The sequence below is a fragment of the Chrysemys picta genome, chromosome 2 (genome assembly GCF_011386835.1).
Source record: "Chrysemys picta bellii isolate R12L10 chromosome 2, ASM1138683v2, whole genome shotgun sequence".
Classification (NCBI taxonomy): Eukaryota; Metazoa; Chordata; order Testudines; family Emydidae; genus Chrysemys; species Chrysemys picta.
This window is the reverse complement of record NC_088792.1, coordinates 107185032-107204467: the sequence shown is the minus strand read 5'-3', so window position 1 is coordinate 107204467 and position 19436 is coordinate 107185032. Positions and strand designations below refer to the sequence as shown.

General features: G+C 39.9%; 1 protein-coding gene across 3 annotated transcripts in view; it reads left to right on the top strand.

Annotated features, from left to right (window-relative positions):
- Nucleotides 1-19436, top strand: part of DDC (dopa decarboxylase) — a 108242-nt gene that overhangs the window by 82779 nt on the left and 6027 nt on the right. For all 3 annotated transcript variants that reach the window (XM_042842491.2, XM_024099964.3, XM_042842495.2), the window contains 3 exons: nt 4495-4514; nt 6817-6915; nt 16093-16194. In XM_042842491.2, the coding sequence (XP_042698425.2) occupies nt 4495-4514; nt 6817-6915; nt 16093-16194 (221 nt within the window). The remainder of the gene's footprint in view (nt 1-4494; nt 4515-6816; nt 6916-16092; nt 16195-19436) is intronic.

The following is a 19436-nucleotide window of genomic DNA, read 5'->3' as shown; positions in this document are numbered from 1 at the left end:
CTTATTTTCGGGGAAACAGGGTATCTCCTGTTTATTTGTGGTTTTCCAGAAAGAAAACTTTTATAATAATCTAAAAAATTCTGTATATATTTGAAGTTTAAGTATTGTGAGGCACTTTTTTTAAACAATATAGTGAGAAAAGATAGTGATTGATATCTAATGCAGGGCTTCATAGAGTGACAAGATAGTAGCTGCATTCTCCAAGGATGCAGAAGTAAATGAAGTAAATTTTATCTGATATGAAGGTGGTTGATGGAAAACAATTTTATGAAGCTGCATCATGATAATACCAGAATACTTGCAGCAAGACACACACACCCCTTTATATGGAGTCTCATTTTTTGAGTCTCTTACAGCATATCAATCAAACTGTTCTTTTGTCCGTCAAGTCCAGCCCTTGCTCCCCTTGACTCAGGAATCACAGAGCACTCCTTCAGTGTCTGCCCTGATAACTCAGGCTGGCTGCTGTCTTGGATTAGCTTCTTCAAACTGGCCCTTTTCCGCTTCGTCCTTTGCTCCCAGGTAGGGCCATTTGCATCTCTGGAAGCTTCTCTTTTATCTCCAGGCCTGGACTGATTTAACCACATGATCTACCTGTCATTTGGCTCCACTAATTTTCCCCACTTGGGGAGGAGTGCTGAATGAGGCACAGGTGGGGCTGGCTCGATTACACCCTAAAGGGTCAGTCATCCTGTGACAGAGGATAAAGTGAGGCCTACAAATCTTGTGCAGACCAGGTGTCTTTGTAAAATGCCAGTGAAGACCTTGCAGCTCTTAGGCCATGCATAGGGTATCTTCATGGGTCAATGTTGCTCTTGGCACATATCCAGTAATTGCAGAATGGCTTCTGTCCCATCACCAGCTGCCCACTTCCCACCCCCACAATTGGTTAGAACTGTGCAGGGTAGTTACAGTTGTGCAAGGTACCACTAATGGTACAAGTTGCATAGTAACGTTCCCTGCCCTGGAATGGGAACTTACTCTGTAGTATGGCTGTTCTCCCGACTCCTTCCATTTCTGTTGAATGTGACCCCTTCAGCCACAAGGACATGAGTCTCTGGGTAGCAACCATGAAGGTGCTAGGGACAACTGCACAAACTGCCTGGTGCTATCATAGCCGTTGCCTTTCCCTTCTGTGTATCCCTCCTTCCCCATGTAATTAGGCCTATTTTATCTCTGCACTGTGTAAGGAAAGGGGAGCACATTTTTCAGAGTGAAATTGCTACATTATGAGGAGTTTGCCCTTGTTAGATACAGTTTAAAATAAGTAATTTAATTAAATTATATTTTTCAGTTGCACATTTAACAATTACATCTATCAAAAATAGGGTCCGTTATAATGCGGTGTGGTTTGTATCTTCAAACTGCTAGGGGGACAGTGTATTACCTGTTATATGAAATAATGCAATGTTAGGAAGTTTTCTTGTTGCATCAACATTAGGCTTTGGCACCAGGTCCTGGGATTTTCCAACCCCAAGCCCAACAAACATCTCATTCTAATTTAGATGAGGTAATTCCCGGAGATAGAGAACAAAGTAACCTTTTCTACCCCAGTAACTTTTTAAAAGACTTGGGTACTAAATGTAGGGGAATTTCCTAATTCCTGGCTATGTGGGCTGACTCTGATTTTAATACAATGCAAATGTGAAACAAAGCAATAATCAGGAAATTGCACAAGCTGTGGCGATGAGGTTTGTCCTCTCTGGCTAAAATTTCCAAGAAATATGCTTTATTAGAACAACGTTTTTATTACAAGAAATATAAATGACTATGACTACACATAGGCACTGAGAGTTACCTACCTTATGTGAAAATCTGCTTTCTTTTTAAAAAAAATTAAACTGAATATTAGCTGTCATGAAAATTGTGAAATTGGCAGCACTGGAATCTGAGGTCTTCTAGTCTCACCAGGTAGAGTGACAGCAGGAGAAATGCAACCCCTGCTTAACACTGCCCACCAAAGTGTTTTCTACTTGACCTGGATGTTCCATCTAAGGGTGGGGGCAGTTGAGTCTTTATGCCTTTTTCTCACCTTAATGCCAACAAAACTACCAACTGGATCTGGATGTAGTAACTCAACAGAATATTCCACGTAGGTCCTCAGATCTCAGACATCATCTCTTGGTCACTACTAACCTGATCCAGATTTGAACCTGCAGTTTAGGAGACTAATTGCTCTGTGTCCCATCCTTATTTGCAAGCCCTTTCCCAGAAATAAGAGCCACATTTTTCAAATTCAGGTGCCTAAAGTGGAGCTGTTAAAATCATATTCAGGCACCTAAGCAGAAGTGGCATGATTTTCAAAGCTGCTGAGCAGCCCGAGGCTGATGCCCCCATTGACTTCAATGGGATTTATAGGAGCTCAGCACTTCTGAAACTCAAGCTACTTTTATTTAGATGCCTAATGATGGGTTTAGGTGCCTAACTGTGTTCACCCCAGTTGGAAAATTCCAGCCATGGCTCACAAGGAAAACAAGGTGACGCTTTAAACGTCATTCATCTATCACTCAGGAATTTAAATGATTGGCAAAAAAATATGAATCTGTGTGCAATTACTCTTAATAACCCTGTAGGAATTACACGCACCTCAAAGGGGAAAGTCTTTATTTTGTCAGTAATTATAATTGTGTGTGATTTGCTTCCTCACACCAGGGGAATTGTACTAGCCTGCCTGGCAACCGAAGGAATAGGTCAGATCCTAATGGCAGTGTTAGAAGGAAATAGCTTTATGCTCTATTGTGAATACCACATGTGCTACCACAATTCAAATCCTCCTGATTAAATACAGATGAAATAATAAGGCATATAATCACTAGAACAAGGACTTAATCATTGATTGCTTTCTACTTCACAGCTTATGAAAGGGGTTACTAGTAGATCGTTAGACACTGCCCTTTACATCAACATACAATTAGTTTCCCATCACCAGCTGCCTTACTCTTTGCTACCCGCCTTGCAACTGTTAAATTAAAATAGCCATTGAGATGTAAAAGGAAAAGAGTGTTATCAAATTGCCTTGTTACTCATCTGAGACACAACTGGTCTTCCACTAGGTCAATGAGCGGAGTGTTCTAGTGCTGAAGGGGCCAAAACAGGGATTAGAGCCCCATTGTCCTAGGCGCTATACAAACATCTAGTAAAGAGACAGTCATTGCCCTAAAGAGTTTACAATCTTGATCATCACAAGAAGGAAGAAGTTAATAAAGCAAACAAATATGGGGAGGAAGGAAGAGTTAGTAATAATAGGAGTATTTTTTCACATAGTCTAGCCCTGTACACAGTGTAGATTGCCACTGCATTGGAACATGCCTATGGTCTACCAGGCAACCAGGACTTCACTGAAAATGTTTCCTTTTCCCATAAATATAAATGTCAGGAAACATAGACATGGCACATGACTAGTTTTAAAAGTGCATGTAATACAATAGCATATTGTACTTTTTCATTGGGGGTCTCAATTTAGGCAAGCACTTAGGTACATGCTTAAGTGTCTCTGAAGTCAGTGGAACTGACATATGCTTAAAGCTAAGCACTTACCTAAGTGCATTGCTCAATAGGGATAGACTTAAACACATGCTTTAGTACGTTCCTGAAGCAGGGACTGAGGGGCAGAAGATATGGGTTTTGTTCCTGTCGCTCTTCCTGACTCACTGCATGACCGTGAGCTAGTCATTTTACAACTTTATGCCTCACCTTCCCCTAAGCTAAAGATCAATTTAATTAACTGATTCCTAAAAAAATAAGCACAGCTTGCACCCTAGGTGCTTGAACAAAATAGGGCTATTAATACTGTGCCTACCTCATGGGGCTATTTTGTGTGTGTGTGTGTGTGTGGCTTTGTCAATGTTTATAAAGGGCTTTTAATACCTTGAATGAAAAGCAGAAGTGAAGAGCAAAGCATTGTTGTCCAAGTATAACTGATGAGCAGTTATTTAGAATTCTCAATGACTTGTCTTACAGACTTAAGTACTAACAATAAGTGTGAATGAGCAACTTGGTGTGATCAACAGCATAAAATCCTTCTTGAAAATATTTCCAATCCCCCAAAATGAAGACTATGGCAGTTTTATGACAAAGATCCTGTGATGAATTGGTGACCTGTTACTACTCTTTCTCCAGATTCTACTTTGAGGCAGTGAATTTCTGTTTCAAGTCAAATTACTGAAAGGTGTTTTATTCGATACTTCCCAGACAAGTGTCTCCTTATAACAGGAAGATAAATAGGGTATTTGGCATGTCATCACTCACATGATCCCAAATATAACAGAAAGGAGAGCCTCATTTCTCCTTTTGAAATCTGTTTGGTTAATTCTGCCAATTGAGGAGTACTCTGTGTCCTCAATTGCCATTGTACTCAACACCACTGAGAACCTCGCAGCATCATGGCCAAGTGCATGGTGGCAATGAAATATAAAAATATTTCATATCATTTAGCAGACTGTTTTTTTGCTATCATAGTAAATAGATTGAAGTATTTTTTTCTTTAATTTACAGGGATTGTTACAGATTACAGGGTAAGTACAGTGCCCTCAGTAATAATAACAACATTGATTTATACATAGTAGCTTTTCTAAAAATATGTTTTTCTTTTAATTGTCACTATAGTAACTCAGACTTAACTTTTTTTTTTTTTCTGTGAAAGAGGCTCAACTTGCTGTTCCCTTGATAATTCTCTAAACCAGGAAAATCTAAAACTCCAGTCCCTATCTTTAAACCTTTTGTTTAAAAGGATGCGATGGTACAGATTTATACCAATTAACAACAAGGGGTAAGCAATGCAAGCCAAAACAGGGAAATAACTAATTAAAGAATATTTAGATAAATTGGATGTATTCAGGTCAGCAAGGCCAGATGAAATTCATTCTCAGGTACCGAATGAACTAGCTGAAGCAATCTCAGAACAGTTAGCAATTATCTTTGAGAACTACCAAATGACAGGTGAGGTCCCAGAAGAGTGGAGAAGGGTAAACATAGTACCTATCTTTAAAAAGGAGAACAAAGAGGGAATTATAGACCAGTCAACCTAACTTCAATACCTGAAAAGTTACTGGAACAAATTATTAAACAATCAATTTGTAAGCACCTAGAGGACATTAGGATTGTAAAGAATAGCGAGCATGGATGTGTCAAAAACAAATCATCCCAAACCAACCTAATTTCCATCTTTTGACACTGTCCCATATGACATTCTCACAAGCAAAATAGGGAATTGTGGTCTAGATGAAATTACTATAAGGTGGGTGTACAACTGGTTGAAAGACCATACTCAAAGAATAGTTATCAATGGTTGCTGTCAAGCTGGGAGGGTGTATCTAGGGGCATCCCACAGAGGTGAGCCATAGGTTCAGCACTAGTCAATATTGTCATTAATGAGTTGGATAATGGAGTGGAGAGAAGGTTTATAAAATCTCCTGATGACACCAGGCTGGGAGGTGTTGAAAACACTTTGCAGGACAGGATTAGAACTCAAAACAACCTTGACAAAATGGAGAATTTGTCTGAATTCAACAAGATTAAATTAAAAAAAGACAAGTGCGATGTACTTCACTTAGGAAGGAAAACTCAAATGCACAACTACAAAAATGGGGAATAACTAGGTAGGTGTTAGTGCCGCTGAAAAGGATCTGGAGGTTATAGGGGATCACAAATTGAATATGAATAGCAATGCGATGCAGCTGTGAAAAAGGCTAATGTCATTCTGGGATGTATTAAGAGGATTCTCATATGTAAGATAGTACTTTACTCGGCACTGGTGAGGCCTCAGCTGGAGTGCTGTGTCCAGTTCTAGGCAGCACACTTTAGGAAAGATGTGGACAAAATGGAGAGTGCAGGGAAGAGTAACAAAAATGATAAAAGAGTTAGAAAACCTGACCTATGAGGAAAGGTTAAAAAGACTAGGCATGTTTATTCTTGAGAAAAGAAGACCTAGGGGGGACCTGATAGCAGTCTTCAAATATGTTAAGGGCTGTTACAGAGAGCATGGTGATGAATTGTTCTCCATGTCCACTGAAGGTAGGACAACAAGTAATGCACTTAACCTGCACCAAGGGAGATTTAGGTTAGATATTAGTAAAAAATTAAACTTTCTAACGATAAGGGTAGTTAAGCACTGGAATAGGCTTCCAAGAGAGGCTGTGGAATCCCCATCACTGGAGGTTAAGAACAGGTGGACAAACACCTATTAAGGATGGTCGAGGTTTACTTGGTCCTGCCACAGCGCAGGCAGCTGGACATGATGGCTTCTCAAGCACCTACAGTGCTATGATTCTGTGTCTGACTGATAGCTCTAGGCTTGGCCAACAGAAGGAATCTTCCTGAAGATATTTTCTTCAGACCATAGTGCATAATAGGTTATTTTAAAAACTAATTATAAATGTATTTTCTCCTAAAATGAAAATCTTTCTATTTCTTAAAACTTTATTTAAAAAAAAATTCTTTATATGGACCGTTCATGGTAAGTTTATGTCTATGTGCCTTATCTCACAAGGTGCTGAGCTCCTTGTGTAGACTTTAGTGGGAGTTTTGGGTGCAAGAACAATATGTGCTTTGTCTCATGATCACTATCTTCTGACACCTCCTTTCCTTTCCACTTTTGCATTTTAAACAGTTAGGTGTTGACTGTGCCAGTGTATTTGCCAGTACCAGAATAATCTTTCATGATTTGACCTATCTCTTAAGTTATTATACAGGGAGCCTCTGGAAGCTTGAACTATGGTCTATGCCAAAACTGGGTGTATAAATTGCGCTGTACCTGGAACAATGTCTTCTGACATGGAGACCCTTCCTTCTCAAATGCATTACTCCTTCTGCTTGCAGCACTGGCAGATCCCTCTCGGCCGAAGGTTTCGTTCCCTGAAAATGTGGTTTGTGTTTAGAATGTATGGAGTCAAGGGACTACAGGAGTACATCCGTAAGGTGACCTTCTTTTATTTTATGGGAAAATTTGTGTTGGAGATGGGGAGAGAAGAGGGGCTTAATAAGAATCCACATCTATGTGCCTTCTGCATATGTACACCTGCATGCATAAACAAAGCTTGTTGCACAGCCCAGTTCATGCAAGGGCCTGCCTTTCACCCTATGTCCTATCATGGCAGTTATGATCATTGGGGTCACAGCCATTGATCATCTTATGGTACAGTCTTGAGAGGCTGAGAGTTTTAGATGCCACATTAGTGACATCATTCAAAACAAAGCCAAGACTTTTCATTGATGCTTAGTTGTTGTATGTATTTATTATGTATTTATTATTTTATTATGTTGTATGTATTTATTATACATTAGGGTCAGGATTAGGGTGTATGCGCCCATGATTTACTGGGCATGTTACCTAGTTTGACTGAAGCTAGTTTCAGGTGTTTCCTGCATGGAAGTGCCTTCAGGATATGGTTGCCTGCAGATTACAATTTATCCTTATTATGATTAAGTACTAGGGACATTCCTGCTTTGGTTACAGGGTAGTTTGTCATCACCGTAAATGCATGCGCTATTGTGCTGTATGGTGTACATACTTCTGTTGTAAATATAAAGTAAAACTGCAAAATACCTTTTATGTTTCCAAACTCAAGAGAAACTTCTGGCAAAGATAAAAATACAGGGCCAGATCCTGCAGTTACACTAGCTGAGGTTCTGGTCCAAAGTCTACAGCAGTAGAGATTTATATTTAATTAGCTATCTAACCTCTGATTCTGCCTGTTCTTGGTGGGAGTGTGTGTAGACACATGTGCCAAACTCTCCCAGGGACACATACTTCTTAACAAAAGTAGGACTAGTACCACAGTTTTCTTCCTTAAGAACCTTATGCGGACTAGCTAGTGGGAAGAGGAAGATGTTGCCCCATCATCTGCCTAAAATGCCTAGAGAGCTTCTCCCAGCGTTGGATGCCACTACTGTAGCAGATGAAGGATAAATGGAAGTTTTATGCTTTTTGTTTTGCTTTGTTTTTTATTTTCTTCTGCATAGATACCTTGTAATTTCTGTTTGGCTCCATGGACAACAATCTAAATGGGATTTTGATCCTTATTATGTTCTGGAGAAACATATTTTGGGGGCAACAATGACATTGGCTTTTTATCACCTCTGATACAATCCAAAAGTGAAATTTTGGATCTCCTGTCTTTCTCTTACTGAAGTGAAAATGGGCTCACCATTTGTTATACCTCAGCCATTATTGGAGCTTTCACTGCATTGGTCTCTCAGGTCAGGTTTTGCAGATGGCAATTAATTCAATTTACTGGCAAGGTTTTAAATAGCACTAAATCTCATATTCTTCTGGTGGCAGAGTTGAAGTCCTCACGTTGATTACATGTACTTTATTGGATTAGTGTTAATACCTTATTAGTAACATTCAAGAAACTTGCCTGGCCTTTCTCTCTTCTCCCAAACATTTCCCTGTGTGCTCAGTGAGCAAATACTTGCCTTTTTAGAGTCCCATAGACACCTTTTGAAGGCAATTTTCCCATAATGTCTGGAAATGCATCACTTTTGTAAAGCTATTGACTTCAGTGGAGATGAACCAGGGATGAATGTGGCTCTTCATGTTTCTGAATAGACTTTTTTCCTGGCTTCTAATTTAACTTAATCCTAATGTTTTAGATTAGGCCTTTACAGACGTGCTGGGGGCGGGGGGGGGGGGAAGCAAGGGGTGTAATGTTATTTCCTTGAGCACTAGAAAGAGCTGTGGGATATAGTTCTCCAAAAAAACAACCCACACATGGCCAAATTATGACCTCACACGTCACACTTGTGACTTCAGTAGCGTTACATGGGTATAATTGAGAGTAGAATTTTGCTTACTGATTAATGATTAGTAGTGATTAATGAGTGATTAATTTAGACTCGATTTCTTCCATTTGGAACGAACGATGGCTCATCACATTCTCTGGCTTTCATTGCTTCTCTAAAAAAGTCTCCTTTGTTTCTCTCAGTGGAACTGCAAGGGCAAGGACTGATTGAGCTTTGGTTGTTTAGTAATCTAGATGACAAGATTGGTCTTTTAGATCAGTTGCCTTCTGTGAGATTGCAAACATTGCAATATTGTTACAAACTGTACCAATGCCCACCAACAGCAGTTATAATGTGTTCCATACCTCCCTTCCCCATTTTCCTCCCCTCCTCTTTCCAGAAACCATTCTTTATTCCCAAAGATACTGTGATGAATTTCCTTTTGGTGGTTGTAGTAATAAGGAATGTTATAAACTCTGATAATGGATTATATTGCAAAGCTGTAAACAGTTTCCCAAATGAAAAAACTCTTGAAACTTAATCTCACTTTCCCACCCCTCATCAGTCTTTAAGGATTTGTATAATTCCAGGCCTTGGGAAGTTCTTTCCATTTAAACATACGGTAACATCTCAAAAATAATAGTTTTCATACTTCCAGTGCTGGTCAAGGCAATCCTTCTAAAAAGAACAGCCAGTACTAGCTTGTAGGTTACACTTGGTGTTTCATTTGATTTGTGCCACAAGATGATCCCTGAAGTTGCCAGAACTATTTCTCAATCAGCATTTAAAGAGACAAGAATTAGTTTTTGTGTTTGCTACACTTGGTCACATAGTGCAGTGAAACAAGACATGAATAAATCCTGCAGTCCTCTGTGGGTAGATTTACGCTGCAAAGAAAAACCTGCAGTGCCGAGTCTCAGAACCTGGGTCAATTCACTCCGGGAGCTGAGGCTGCAGGGCTAAAAATAGCGGCTAAAACCCAACCTGTTTGGGGTGGAGCCTGGGTTGTGAAACCCAGCAAAGGGGGAGGGTTTCAGAGACCAGGCTCCAGCCTGAGTGGGAATGTGTATGTTGCTATTTTTAGCCCTGCTGCCTGAGCCCCTGAGCCAGAGGCAGTCGACCTGGGCTCTGAGACTCCGTGCCATGGGATTTTCTTTGCAGGGTGGACATACTCTGTATGGACATTCCAGGCCTCAAATACAGTGGGAATGCTGTGTTTCTGCTGCACTGGTGAGCAATCAGTGAAGAGGCCAAAGGGAATCCAAAGCATGGAGGCCTTACTTGTAGGTTTGGGGAGTAGGATCCCATTTCGTCCCTGCTACTACAAAAGCCACCTTGCTAATTCCTAAGACACTTAGGCACTTCAGCAAATTTCATCCAGTGCCCACAGGCAGGGCCGGCGCAACCCATTAGGCGACCTAGGTGGTCACCTAGGGTGCTAACATTTGGGGAGCAGCGACCGGATTTTCGGCCACCCCGGTTGTCGTTGGTATTTTGGAGGCGGGACCTTCCGCCGCCTCTGTCGGGGGCGGTATTTCGGGGGTGGGACCTTCCGCCGCCTAGGGCGGCAAAAAAGCTGGCGGCGCTCCTGCCCACAGGAAAAGCACTTTTACTCTGATTCCACTTGTGCAGCCAGGATTTAGCCCAAAAGTTTGGAATTTTGAGAGATGACAACTTCTGACAAGTTGTAGCAGGGGAAAATGCCATAATCTACCATTTTAGTGCTGTGATTAGAAGAGATGAGATGTCTCTTTTGAAAAAAAAAATATTGGTCTTAAAATATACCTGATACTAGCTGTTCACATCCAGATCTTTTTTTCTGCCTTCCATCTCCCCATAGTTCCAAACAGTTGTATTTTTTAAGAAAAAAAAAGTATTTTTTTAGAAGTTAAAGATGGTTGCTGTGTTTGCAGCTTTCAAAGTCTGTATCTGACTGAATGGATAACCACTGCAATCTGGCATGTGCTTGTGTTGAGATAGGCAGCTAAGGAACAAAATATTCCTGGGATAGGAGCATGGGTGACTTTGGTTTAATTATAGCATCATGTTTTGCTTCTAAAACCTTTCAGTTTATACTCCTTATTTACAAAATGGAATATCAACACACTGCAATGTAAAGAGTTTAAAGAGGGTGTATTGGGATGAGGAGGAAATCACCGCCAAGAATTTTTTGGGGAGAAAATTGTGTGTTTTGGAAGTAAATTCCAAGATATGGAGAGGACATCAGGAGGGCAACAGTAAATAGCACAGGAGAACGAATAAGAGCACTCAGGATTGCCCTGTAATCAATTGAAATGTGAGACTCAAAGCAGAAATGTGTCCATTTTTAAACCTCTTGAGAGTAAGCTAGTGCTGTGTTGCTGTAAGTCATGTAAAGTGGTCATGAGCTAGCAGAGAAACTTAGCTTTCTGTCCTGTCTGTAATATTTGTTCCATAGGTATATTTTTAAGTCATTTTTTACCTGTGATCCCCTGGATGTTCTGATTCATTTGTTCAAATACATCCCCAATAGCTTCAAAAGAAATTGGACTGAATATACTTTTTACAATAAACAGTTCTTCACCAATGATAGGGGACTGAATTCTGCTTAAAACTAGCAGCAGAGCTTACGGACCAGCTGGAAGGGCATAGAGAGTATATTGCTCTTCTCTGTCTGCAGCTATACCACCTCAGGTGGTGATCTTTCCAGTCCGATTTTCATAAGCCAAGCAGGCTTGGGCTGGGTCAGTAATTAGATGTGAGAACTCGGAGGGAAACCTCATGTGCTATGTAAAGTGCTATTGGCGATTCAATAGATGGCATCCTTCCCAGTACTGAGCCCTTGCTCAAGCATGCTCTTATGGGTCACCGTGCTTTTTGGAAATGCCATCTTTTGCATGAGTGATAAAACCATTTGTTAACGATCTTGTGGCATTTTTCCCCCACAAAATTAAGGGTTTAACCTTGGTATCCTGCCCAAATTCCAATTCAGAGGAAAAACAATCCTTGCTCCAAAAATTTACAACTGAAATTGGACAACCAGGACAGATACTGCATTGGGGTGTGATTGCTTCCCTTCCCTTCCCCTCACAGCCCAGAAAAAGGGGAGTATATGAGGGCAGGAGGGTATAGTGGGTAAGACACCTTTTGGTTCCTCTTGATTCCAGACTGCTGCAGGGTCCACTCAGCCTTTGGAGGGCTGCCAAAGTCAGGCAGCTCAACCTGAGCTACCTGTGAGCAGCTGCACCACCATGAAGCACTCTGTAGTGCTATGCGCCCCACCTCTTGTTGTCTTCAGCGCAGCCCCAGCGCACTCATTACACCAGAGCTTGAAAGATGGTGCTTCATAAACCAGCCTGGGAAATTATTCCCTGCATGGTTCCAGCGCTTCTGGTTTATGTATGGACCCATAGCCAAAATCACACCCCAGATGACTGATGAAGATGTAATCTTGTAGTGCCTTTTTTTTTTTTTTAAATTAAATGAATTTTCATTGAAAGGCTTCACAGGAGTGTGTGCGTGTTTAAGGAGGGATTTTAATGAAAAAGAGGGTTGTTGTTTGGGAGACAAAAGGGACTCTGTTGCAAGCATAGAGGGGAGACTGAAGAAGGTGGCCTCAAGTTGAGAATGGGGGAAGCAGCAGTAGACAAGCTGCAGCTTGTGAAAAGCACAGACAAAAGAGGGGGCAGAATTGTATAGAATTTGAACATGAAGACGATACTAGTGATGGTATCTGAAGTGGGAAGTGACCTGGTCCAAATGACAGGAGAGAAGGGTGATTTTGGTAGTAATATTCTGGATGGCCTGGGAAGGCTGCAAGATGAGATTCAGAGAAGACTGAGAGGAGAAAGTTGCAGGAGGCTAGGAAGAGATGAACATGCATACAAGAGATGCTATGTAAGTTTGTGTGTACACAAGCATTACTAAATCATAGCAGCTTTTGAAGGATTTGCAGATGAAACTAACATACAGTGTTCAAATGCCTTTACAGCAGGTGTTGGCAAATTTTAAACTTTGTGGACAAAATCTTAATAAAGAGAATGCCTCGCGAGCCTACCTCTCTCCTATTCATGATCTCATAAACTGTCTCCCTTCACCATTCATAATGACACAGACCACTTCTTCTCCCATTCACAATCACATGGACCAGCCCCCATTTTTATTTTTATTTAGCAGTCCCAGAACATGCCACTTCCATATCCCTGGTAAGGACAGCAGTTGCTTAGCTGGAAAATGTTAGGAAAATACTTTTAGCTGCTTTTAATGAAATTTAGCAGCGTGAAATAAAAAGACAACCTGTATCAAGAGGCAGGCCAGCCAGCTAGCAGCAAGGGCTCTTCAGATCACCATTATGTGGCCCATGCACCACAGTCTGAGAACCCATGCTCTAAAGGAACTGTACAATCTCAGTGGAAGGACAGGACCATAAACAGTAACAACGACAGGGTTTTTTGTATTTAAAAAATGAAATCAAATTTTAAACATTAAAATAATATTAGCATGGTAGGACTATGGCTTCAAAATGGAAGAAATTTGGAGGTAAGGCATTTCTCTCCTTCAATAACTACTCCATTTGTATCTCAACATAGCAGGAATCTAAGAACAGTATGTGATCTTCCCTCCCATGCGTCTGACGAAGTGGGTATTCACCCACGAAAGCTTATGCTCCAATACATCTGTTAGTCTTAAAGGTGCCACAGGACTCTCTGTTGCTCCTCCCTGGTGAGTGTGCCCTCAGTTCAACAGGCAGGGCTTCATTCTCACAATTTTCATATATTGCTCATAGGATTGAGATCTCTAAATCCTGGTATCCTGTTGTGAACTATCTTAATTCTGCTGCAGTACCTAGGTACAACAGCTTGAATTGCAAATGGAGAGAGAGGCCTACACTCCAAAATCCCTTTGGTCTTGTGGATTTTAAGCTTCAAATCTCAATAATGTTCGAATCTTTTGTATTTACTGCAGTATGGATTATTAGCACTGCAGCAGTCTTTGTGAAAGTAATCACGAGCAATTCTTCCTGGCTCAGCAATGCCGGCCTTTGGCAGCTGTGATTAACTTAATTGTATAGCATGCTGAAACTTTTGGGAAATAAATAAACTGTAGTCTCTCCTTTTCCGTTGTGTAAAACCCAAAGCACTTGGCGCCCCCCAACGTCTTTACTGATTACTGCTGTTATTAAAGTTCTCCCTCAGCTAAACACAATTGTACTGCAACTTTTCTTATTACCTGTACTTCCATAGCATCCAACTTCAACCTTTTTTTTTTTTTTTTGCTTTGTGCTTATTTTCTTTAAGAGATTTTATTTTTATTGTCTAGCAAACATTTTAGTGCAAAACTGGACAGAGATGTCATCCAGAAAAATGTAATAATAACTATTCAAGGTTTTCTGTACAAACTACTTACAATGAGCTAAATCCAGAACACTTTACTAAGTTTTTGTTCATTTCTTACTTAGACAACATGCCTATTATGTTCAGTGAGAACTTTGTCCAAGGATTGAGTAAAAAAGTAAAGGTTTCAAGATTTTGCCCACTACATTTAATTATATCACACCTAACTAAAGCACATACAACACAGAACAGGTAAATTTCTGTCCCCATTAAAGTCAAGAGGATTTTGTATAGTATACATTTACAGGGCCATGTGCCCTGATGTACACCCTATTCCATGGGTTTTATGGAGTGTAATTTGGGCTACAGACATAGAATATATGGTTATATCAGGGTACAGAATGTATGTTACAGTACAAGATATAATGTACATATATTACTTGTATCTTTCACAGTCATGAACCCAGTATTGTTTATATTTGGTTGTATCCATATGCCTCAGACAAGATTGAGGTCTTACTGTTTTACAAGACTTGATTCCTGGCCAGAACAGCATCCAGTCTAATTTAAGCCAAGATGGAACAAATGAATGTAATAAACAGTGGGGAGAAAGTGGTAACAGCAATAAGAACAGCTGATTCCACAGGCTATCAGTGTGCATAATCTGAAAGTTCTAAATTAGACAAGGTTTTTCTATTTTAAGAAACAAACATCAGAAAGCTATAATTAAGATTGCAAGATGTCTTTCACTGTAATTTCTGTTTTTACTGGTTCATGACTTTTGGAAAATCTCCTTATAAGCTGAAACATTCCACGTTTAACTTCAGCCCAAAGCAATATTTTTGTTTGATATTTTCCTTGAACTTTGAAAAACAAAGTGTGGAAGACAAAAATACACATGATTATTTTGTGGAATGATACTTAAAAAAAATAATTATGGCAGTTCGAAACCCATTCCTCCACATGTGCCTAACCATTCTTAGTGAGGAGTAGTCATGTTGTGCAAAAAAATTGTAACTCCAATGGTTTGATTTTTCAAAGGTGCTGAGCACCTGTAGGTCCATTGATTACAGTGGGATGGAAGGGGGAATTGGGTGAGGGAACCACTCTGAGTAGAACAGGCAGAACCAGGACACCTATTCTTTTACTGTCAAATGCTGCTGCTGCTCCATCTACTGGCAGAAAAACTAGGAGTACATATAACTCCCTAATGAGGTTCTGACCACTTCTCCTCTTCTTTCAGATTCCCATACCTAATGATTCCTCACTTGAAAGATGAACTGGGAAGGCCAACAGGGAGCTATGCTCCCACATACTACCCCTTATTTAACCTCCGCTCCTTAGGCTGCAAAATATATACTTAGAGCATGCATAATATCAGCGATGGTGTTGCTCTAAGAACCTTCATTTTGTCATTTCCTGAATTCTGTGTTTTCAGTTTGCAACCTTAATACAAATTTTTGAAGTGTGTGTGTGTAATTGGGGGGGAAATTAATGTTAAGACATTGCTTGGATGTTAAGACTTCCCAGATCATTACTGATCTACATACTGGTATTTTTCTTGATATGTCTGATTTCTAAAATAAACTGCAACAACTTCACACACACACACACACACACACACACACACACACACACACACACACACACAGTACTTGGCAGCACTGGGGGCAAGGGAGCATTTCAATCCCATTTTAGTTCAGGATAAAAGAAAAAGTTGTTACTTGGAATTACTATTATTTATTATTAATATGACACCATAAATTAGGATGATATTTTACAATGGTGTCTAGATACTACTGTGACAAGCACATTAGAAATGCCTTAATAGATACAGTGGACCAGAAGTGCCAGACATGTAGGAAGATCTCTGACCTATAAAGTCTCTAAAAGTTATGAACAAGATGTAAATTAATATGAATAGACAGAGTGTTAGCATGTGGCTTCTAGATGTTTTTGTAAAGGGTTGAGGGGCAGAATGTGTAAACAGATTGGCAAATGTTATCCTTTGATTAATCTGATTGATACAATATAGACTTTGCTTTCTTTCTCTCTCTAGCATGTAAAACTGTCACATGAATTTGAAAACTTGGTACTTCAGGATAAACGATTTGAGATCTGTGCTGAGGTCACACTGGGACTGGTGTGCTTCCGACTAAAGGTAGAAAAAACCATTGCTATTTTAATGTTCCCTCTTGTTTTTTGAAGGTATTGATAGAATATATTGCACTGGATTAAATATTGTTATAGCTAATTTATTTATTTATTTATTTATTTTAAATTGTAGAAAACTCTTGATACACACTCTACATAAACCAAAGAGGATCAAAGAAGCAATCTTGAGCCAGATTCTCTTTTTTAGCATAAGATTAAATTTAAAGAAATCCTAGCATGTTACGGTATGGAAATTCACAGTTAAAAGGCACCTGAACAACCATAACACTGCCCTGTATTGACACTATGCAATAGCCATATGATTAAAGCATTTTAGGATTTAGATTAAACTGTTTTTTAAAACCCATTTTTGTTCAGAGTGTCATTATAGAGCCTTGTTAAGATTGTTTGGGTGCCAAAACTGTGGTTTCCCATACCTGAATATGATAGGATTTCTTTTCAGTTTAAGCTTAACTCTGAATTTATAATACTTGTTTTGGGGAGAATTACAACATCCCTGTAATGTGTTATGTTTTAATCTTAAATTATTGAATGTACTGTTAACCTTATTGCCATCTTAATATGTGGAGGGCAGGAGTATTCTGGGAGCTTCTTTTAGTGTGGGGTGTTTTTAATTATTAAAATGTCAGTCATGAACACTAAACCAGAAACCCAAGAAAGTTACCATATGTTATTTCTTATAATTTGAAGATGAGAACCATCAACAATAAATCTTCTTTTTTTTTTTTTTTTTTTTTTTTTTACTTTTAGAGCCAGATTTACTAGTATGCTGGGTAATTCTAGAGCAGTACAAAGCAACCAGTGTGCATTGACCTGTAAATTAGGCTTATAGTTGCCTTGCATCACCAGATTGGCACATATGAGTTGAGATAGATTGGTGATCTTGGCCCTTAGTTTGCAATTGTCTTAGTTATTCAGGATACAGGATATATTTTTTAAAACCTTTACCATATATAATTTAACTTGGCAAATAACATTCCAGAATATGAAAGCAGAATTCTATTATTATAATTGAAAGAAAAAGTGAATACTATCTATAAAATCCTGGAAGCGGACTGGACCACATTGGGACAAGATGTGGGTGACAGCATAGAGGAATATTACTGAGAGAAGAGGGTTCTCTGGTGGTGTTTGGAGTAGGGGAAAGTGTCAGGGTGTGAATGTGAGAATATAGGGGATACAGGAGGATCCAATGGCAATGTCAAGGGTAGAGGGGAAAAAAACAGGGAGACATGCATGAGACATAGGTGGGAATAGGCAAGGGAGTCCTGTGTTGAGGAGAATAGAGCTGTGCACAGGCAGAGGCCTAGGGTGGGGAGCTAGTGTCAAGACATCCACACTTGAAAGACTCCCAGTGGCCCTTCTCTTTTGGCTCCTCTGAGTACCATAGCAGTACTACAGGGGCAGTCCATTAAATCAGAGACATCTCTCAGGGATTGGTCTCCTTCCCCACACCTTATGTCCCACCATGGGCCCACCTGTTTGCATAGCACTAGTCTCTCTAATATAACCCTCATCCCCACATACAGCCATAATTTCCCCAGGGCCATGTGCATGTCTGTTTCCCTCTCCCCCTCACACATAGTTCACTCTCCAGATATCATAAAGCAGTATTGTGGAGAGCCAAGAAGAGGCAGAAGTGGCCATGACATGGAAGTAAGTGAGGCTGTTAGGAAAACAGGAGGAGAATGTGAGGAGGTAGAGCAGAGGGAAGCAGGGGTTCTGGGGTAGGGAAGGGGGCTGTGTTAGGGAGACAGTGCTACCTCAGTGCTAGTGCACAGTGGAGTGGAGACAGCAGTGCCTTGGGCAGCCTTTCAAGCACAGATATTCTAAGCCAATATGGAGCCCTGGAACCTTTAAGGGGCAAGGACAGCTGGGGACAATTTATCTACCAATGAGAACTCTTGCTGCATGAGTCCCATCTCTCATACCACTGACTCATTAATACCAATGGAATTGTAGCATGGAAATTAGATGTGGAGGAAGGCGGATGATTTGCTGTTAACTCTGACATCAGAGTAACCAGAGCTGTTGACCAGAATCTGTTTGTACCCTATATAATTAACTACAACAATTGTTAATAACTTAGCATAATTACAACCTAATTTATCCAAATGTAGCCTATGCACAGTGAATTTTAACTATATATAAAGTTTAAAGAGTCTGCATTGTTCTGTTAATATCGTTCAGAACAAAAAAAGTCTGACTGAGTGCTAAGTTTCGTAAAGGGCCTAATTTAAATTATTATTTATAAACCAATTAACAGATTTACTTATAAACACTCAAAATTCATTCTGTACTCCGTGTAAATGCTGTACATATGCTGTACAAAGTAAATGCTGTACACTGGAGAGGGTACGCAGTATTCTTCATACGTCATAAAGAAGGCTGAATCCCTGTTTCAAGTGCAAAACTCAATTCAGTGTTAACTAATTATGGAGCGGGAGCTGGCACCTTAATGAGCTGAACTGGAACATTGAATATGAACAACACCGAGATTCCTTGTTAAGTACCTAAGTGTGCTTTTAACTTTTCTTAATACTAACAAGCAAATCCAGCTTCTTTTGATGACATGATGTTATTTTTCAGACATTCCTTTCTTGGTTGTTCAATTGTCCCAGTTACCTGGGGTTTGATGCAACTGGTTGAGGAATCAAGATGAATGCCTAACAATGAGGGTTTCAGTAAAGGCTGGACTGAGCTAGGGTAGTAAAGTAGTTTCTTTTGTGCCTGTGCTGTCAATAAAAAAGGATCCCCTGCTGGTAGAACAGATGCAACATGTATTGTGGAGTTTTTTTGATTAGCAAAGGCCTGTTAACAGTTCTGAATATTTTTTTCTTCCTAATAATAAGTTTTTCAATAGCTCCATGGAAGGTTTTGAGGCATAGGGCTTGTGGAAGTTATTGCTGACATGAAAAATATTTTTAGACCTATTTTCTCACATGGAATAAGCAAACAGAGATTTTTGTAGGTCCGGTGACAGCTGTTAGTGCTCTATCTGTACTTTCAAGGAGCATTCCTGGTGAAGTGGAGCATGGCAACACATGAATTGTCACATTTGATCAGACCAATGGTCCATTTAAGTCCAGTCTTCTGTCTCTGATGCCTCAAAGGAAGGTGTAAGACCCTCATAATGGACAATTATGAAATAGTGGGCAGATGCTGGATGTCTTGGGCACTTTTCAGAATAAAGGCTTGGCTCTAGCAATGCTAGATTCTTTAGCAACC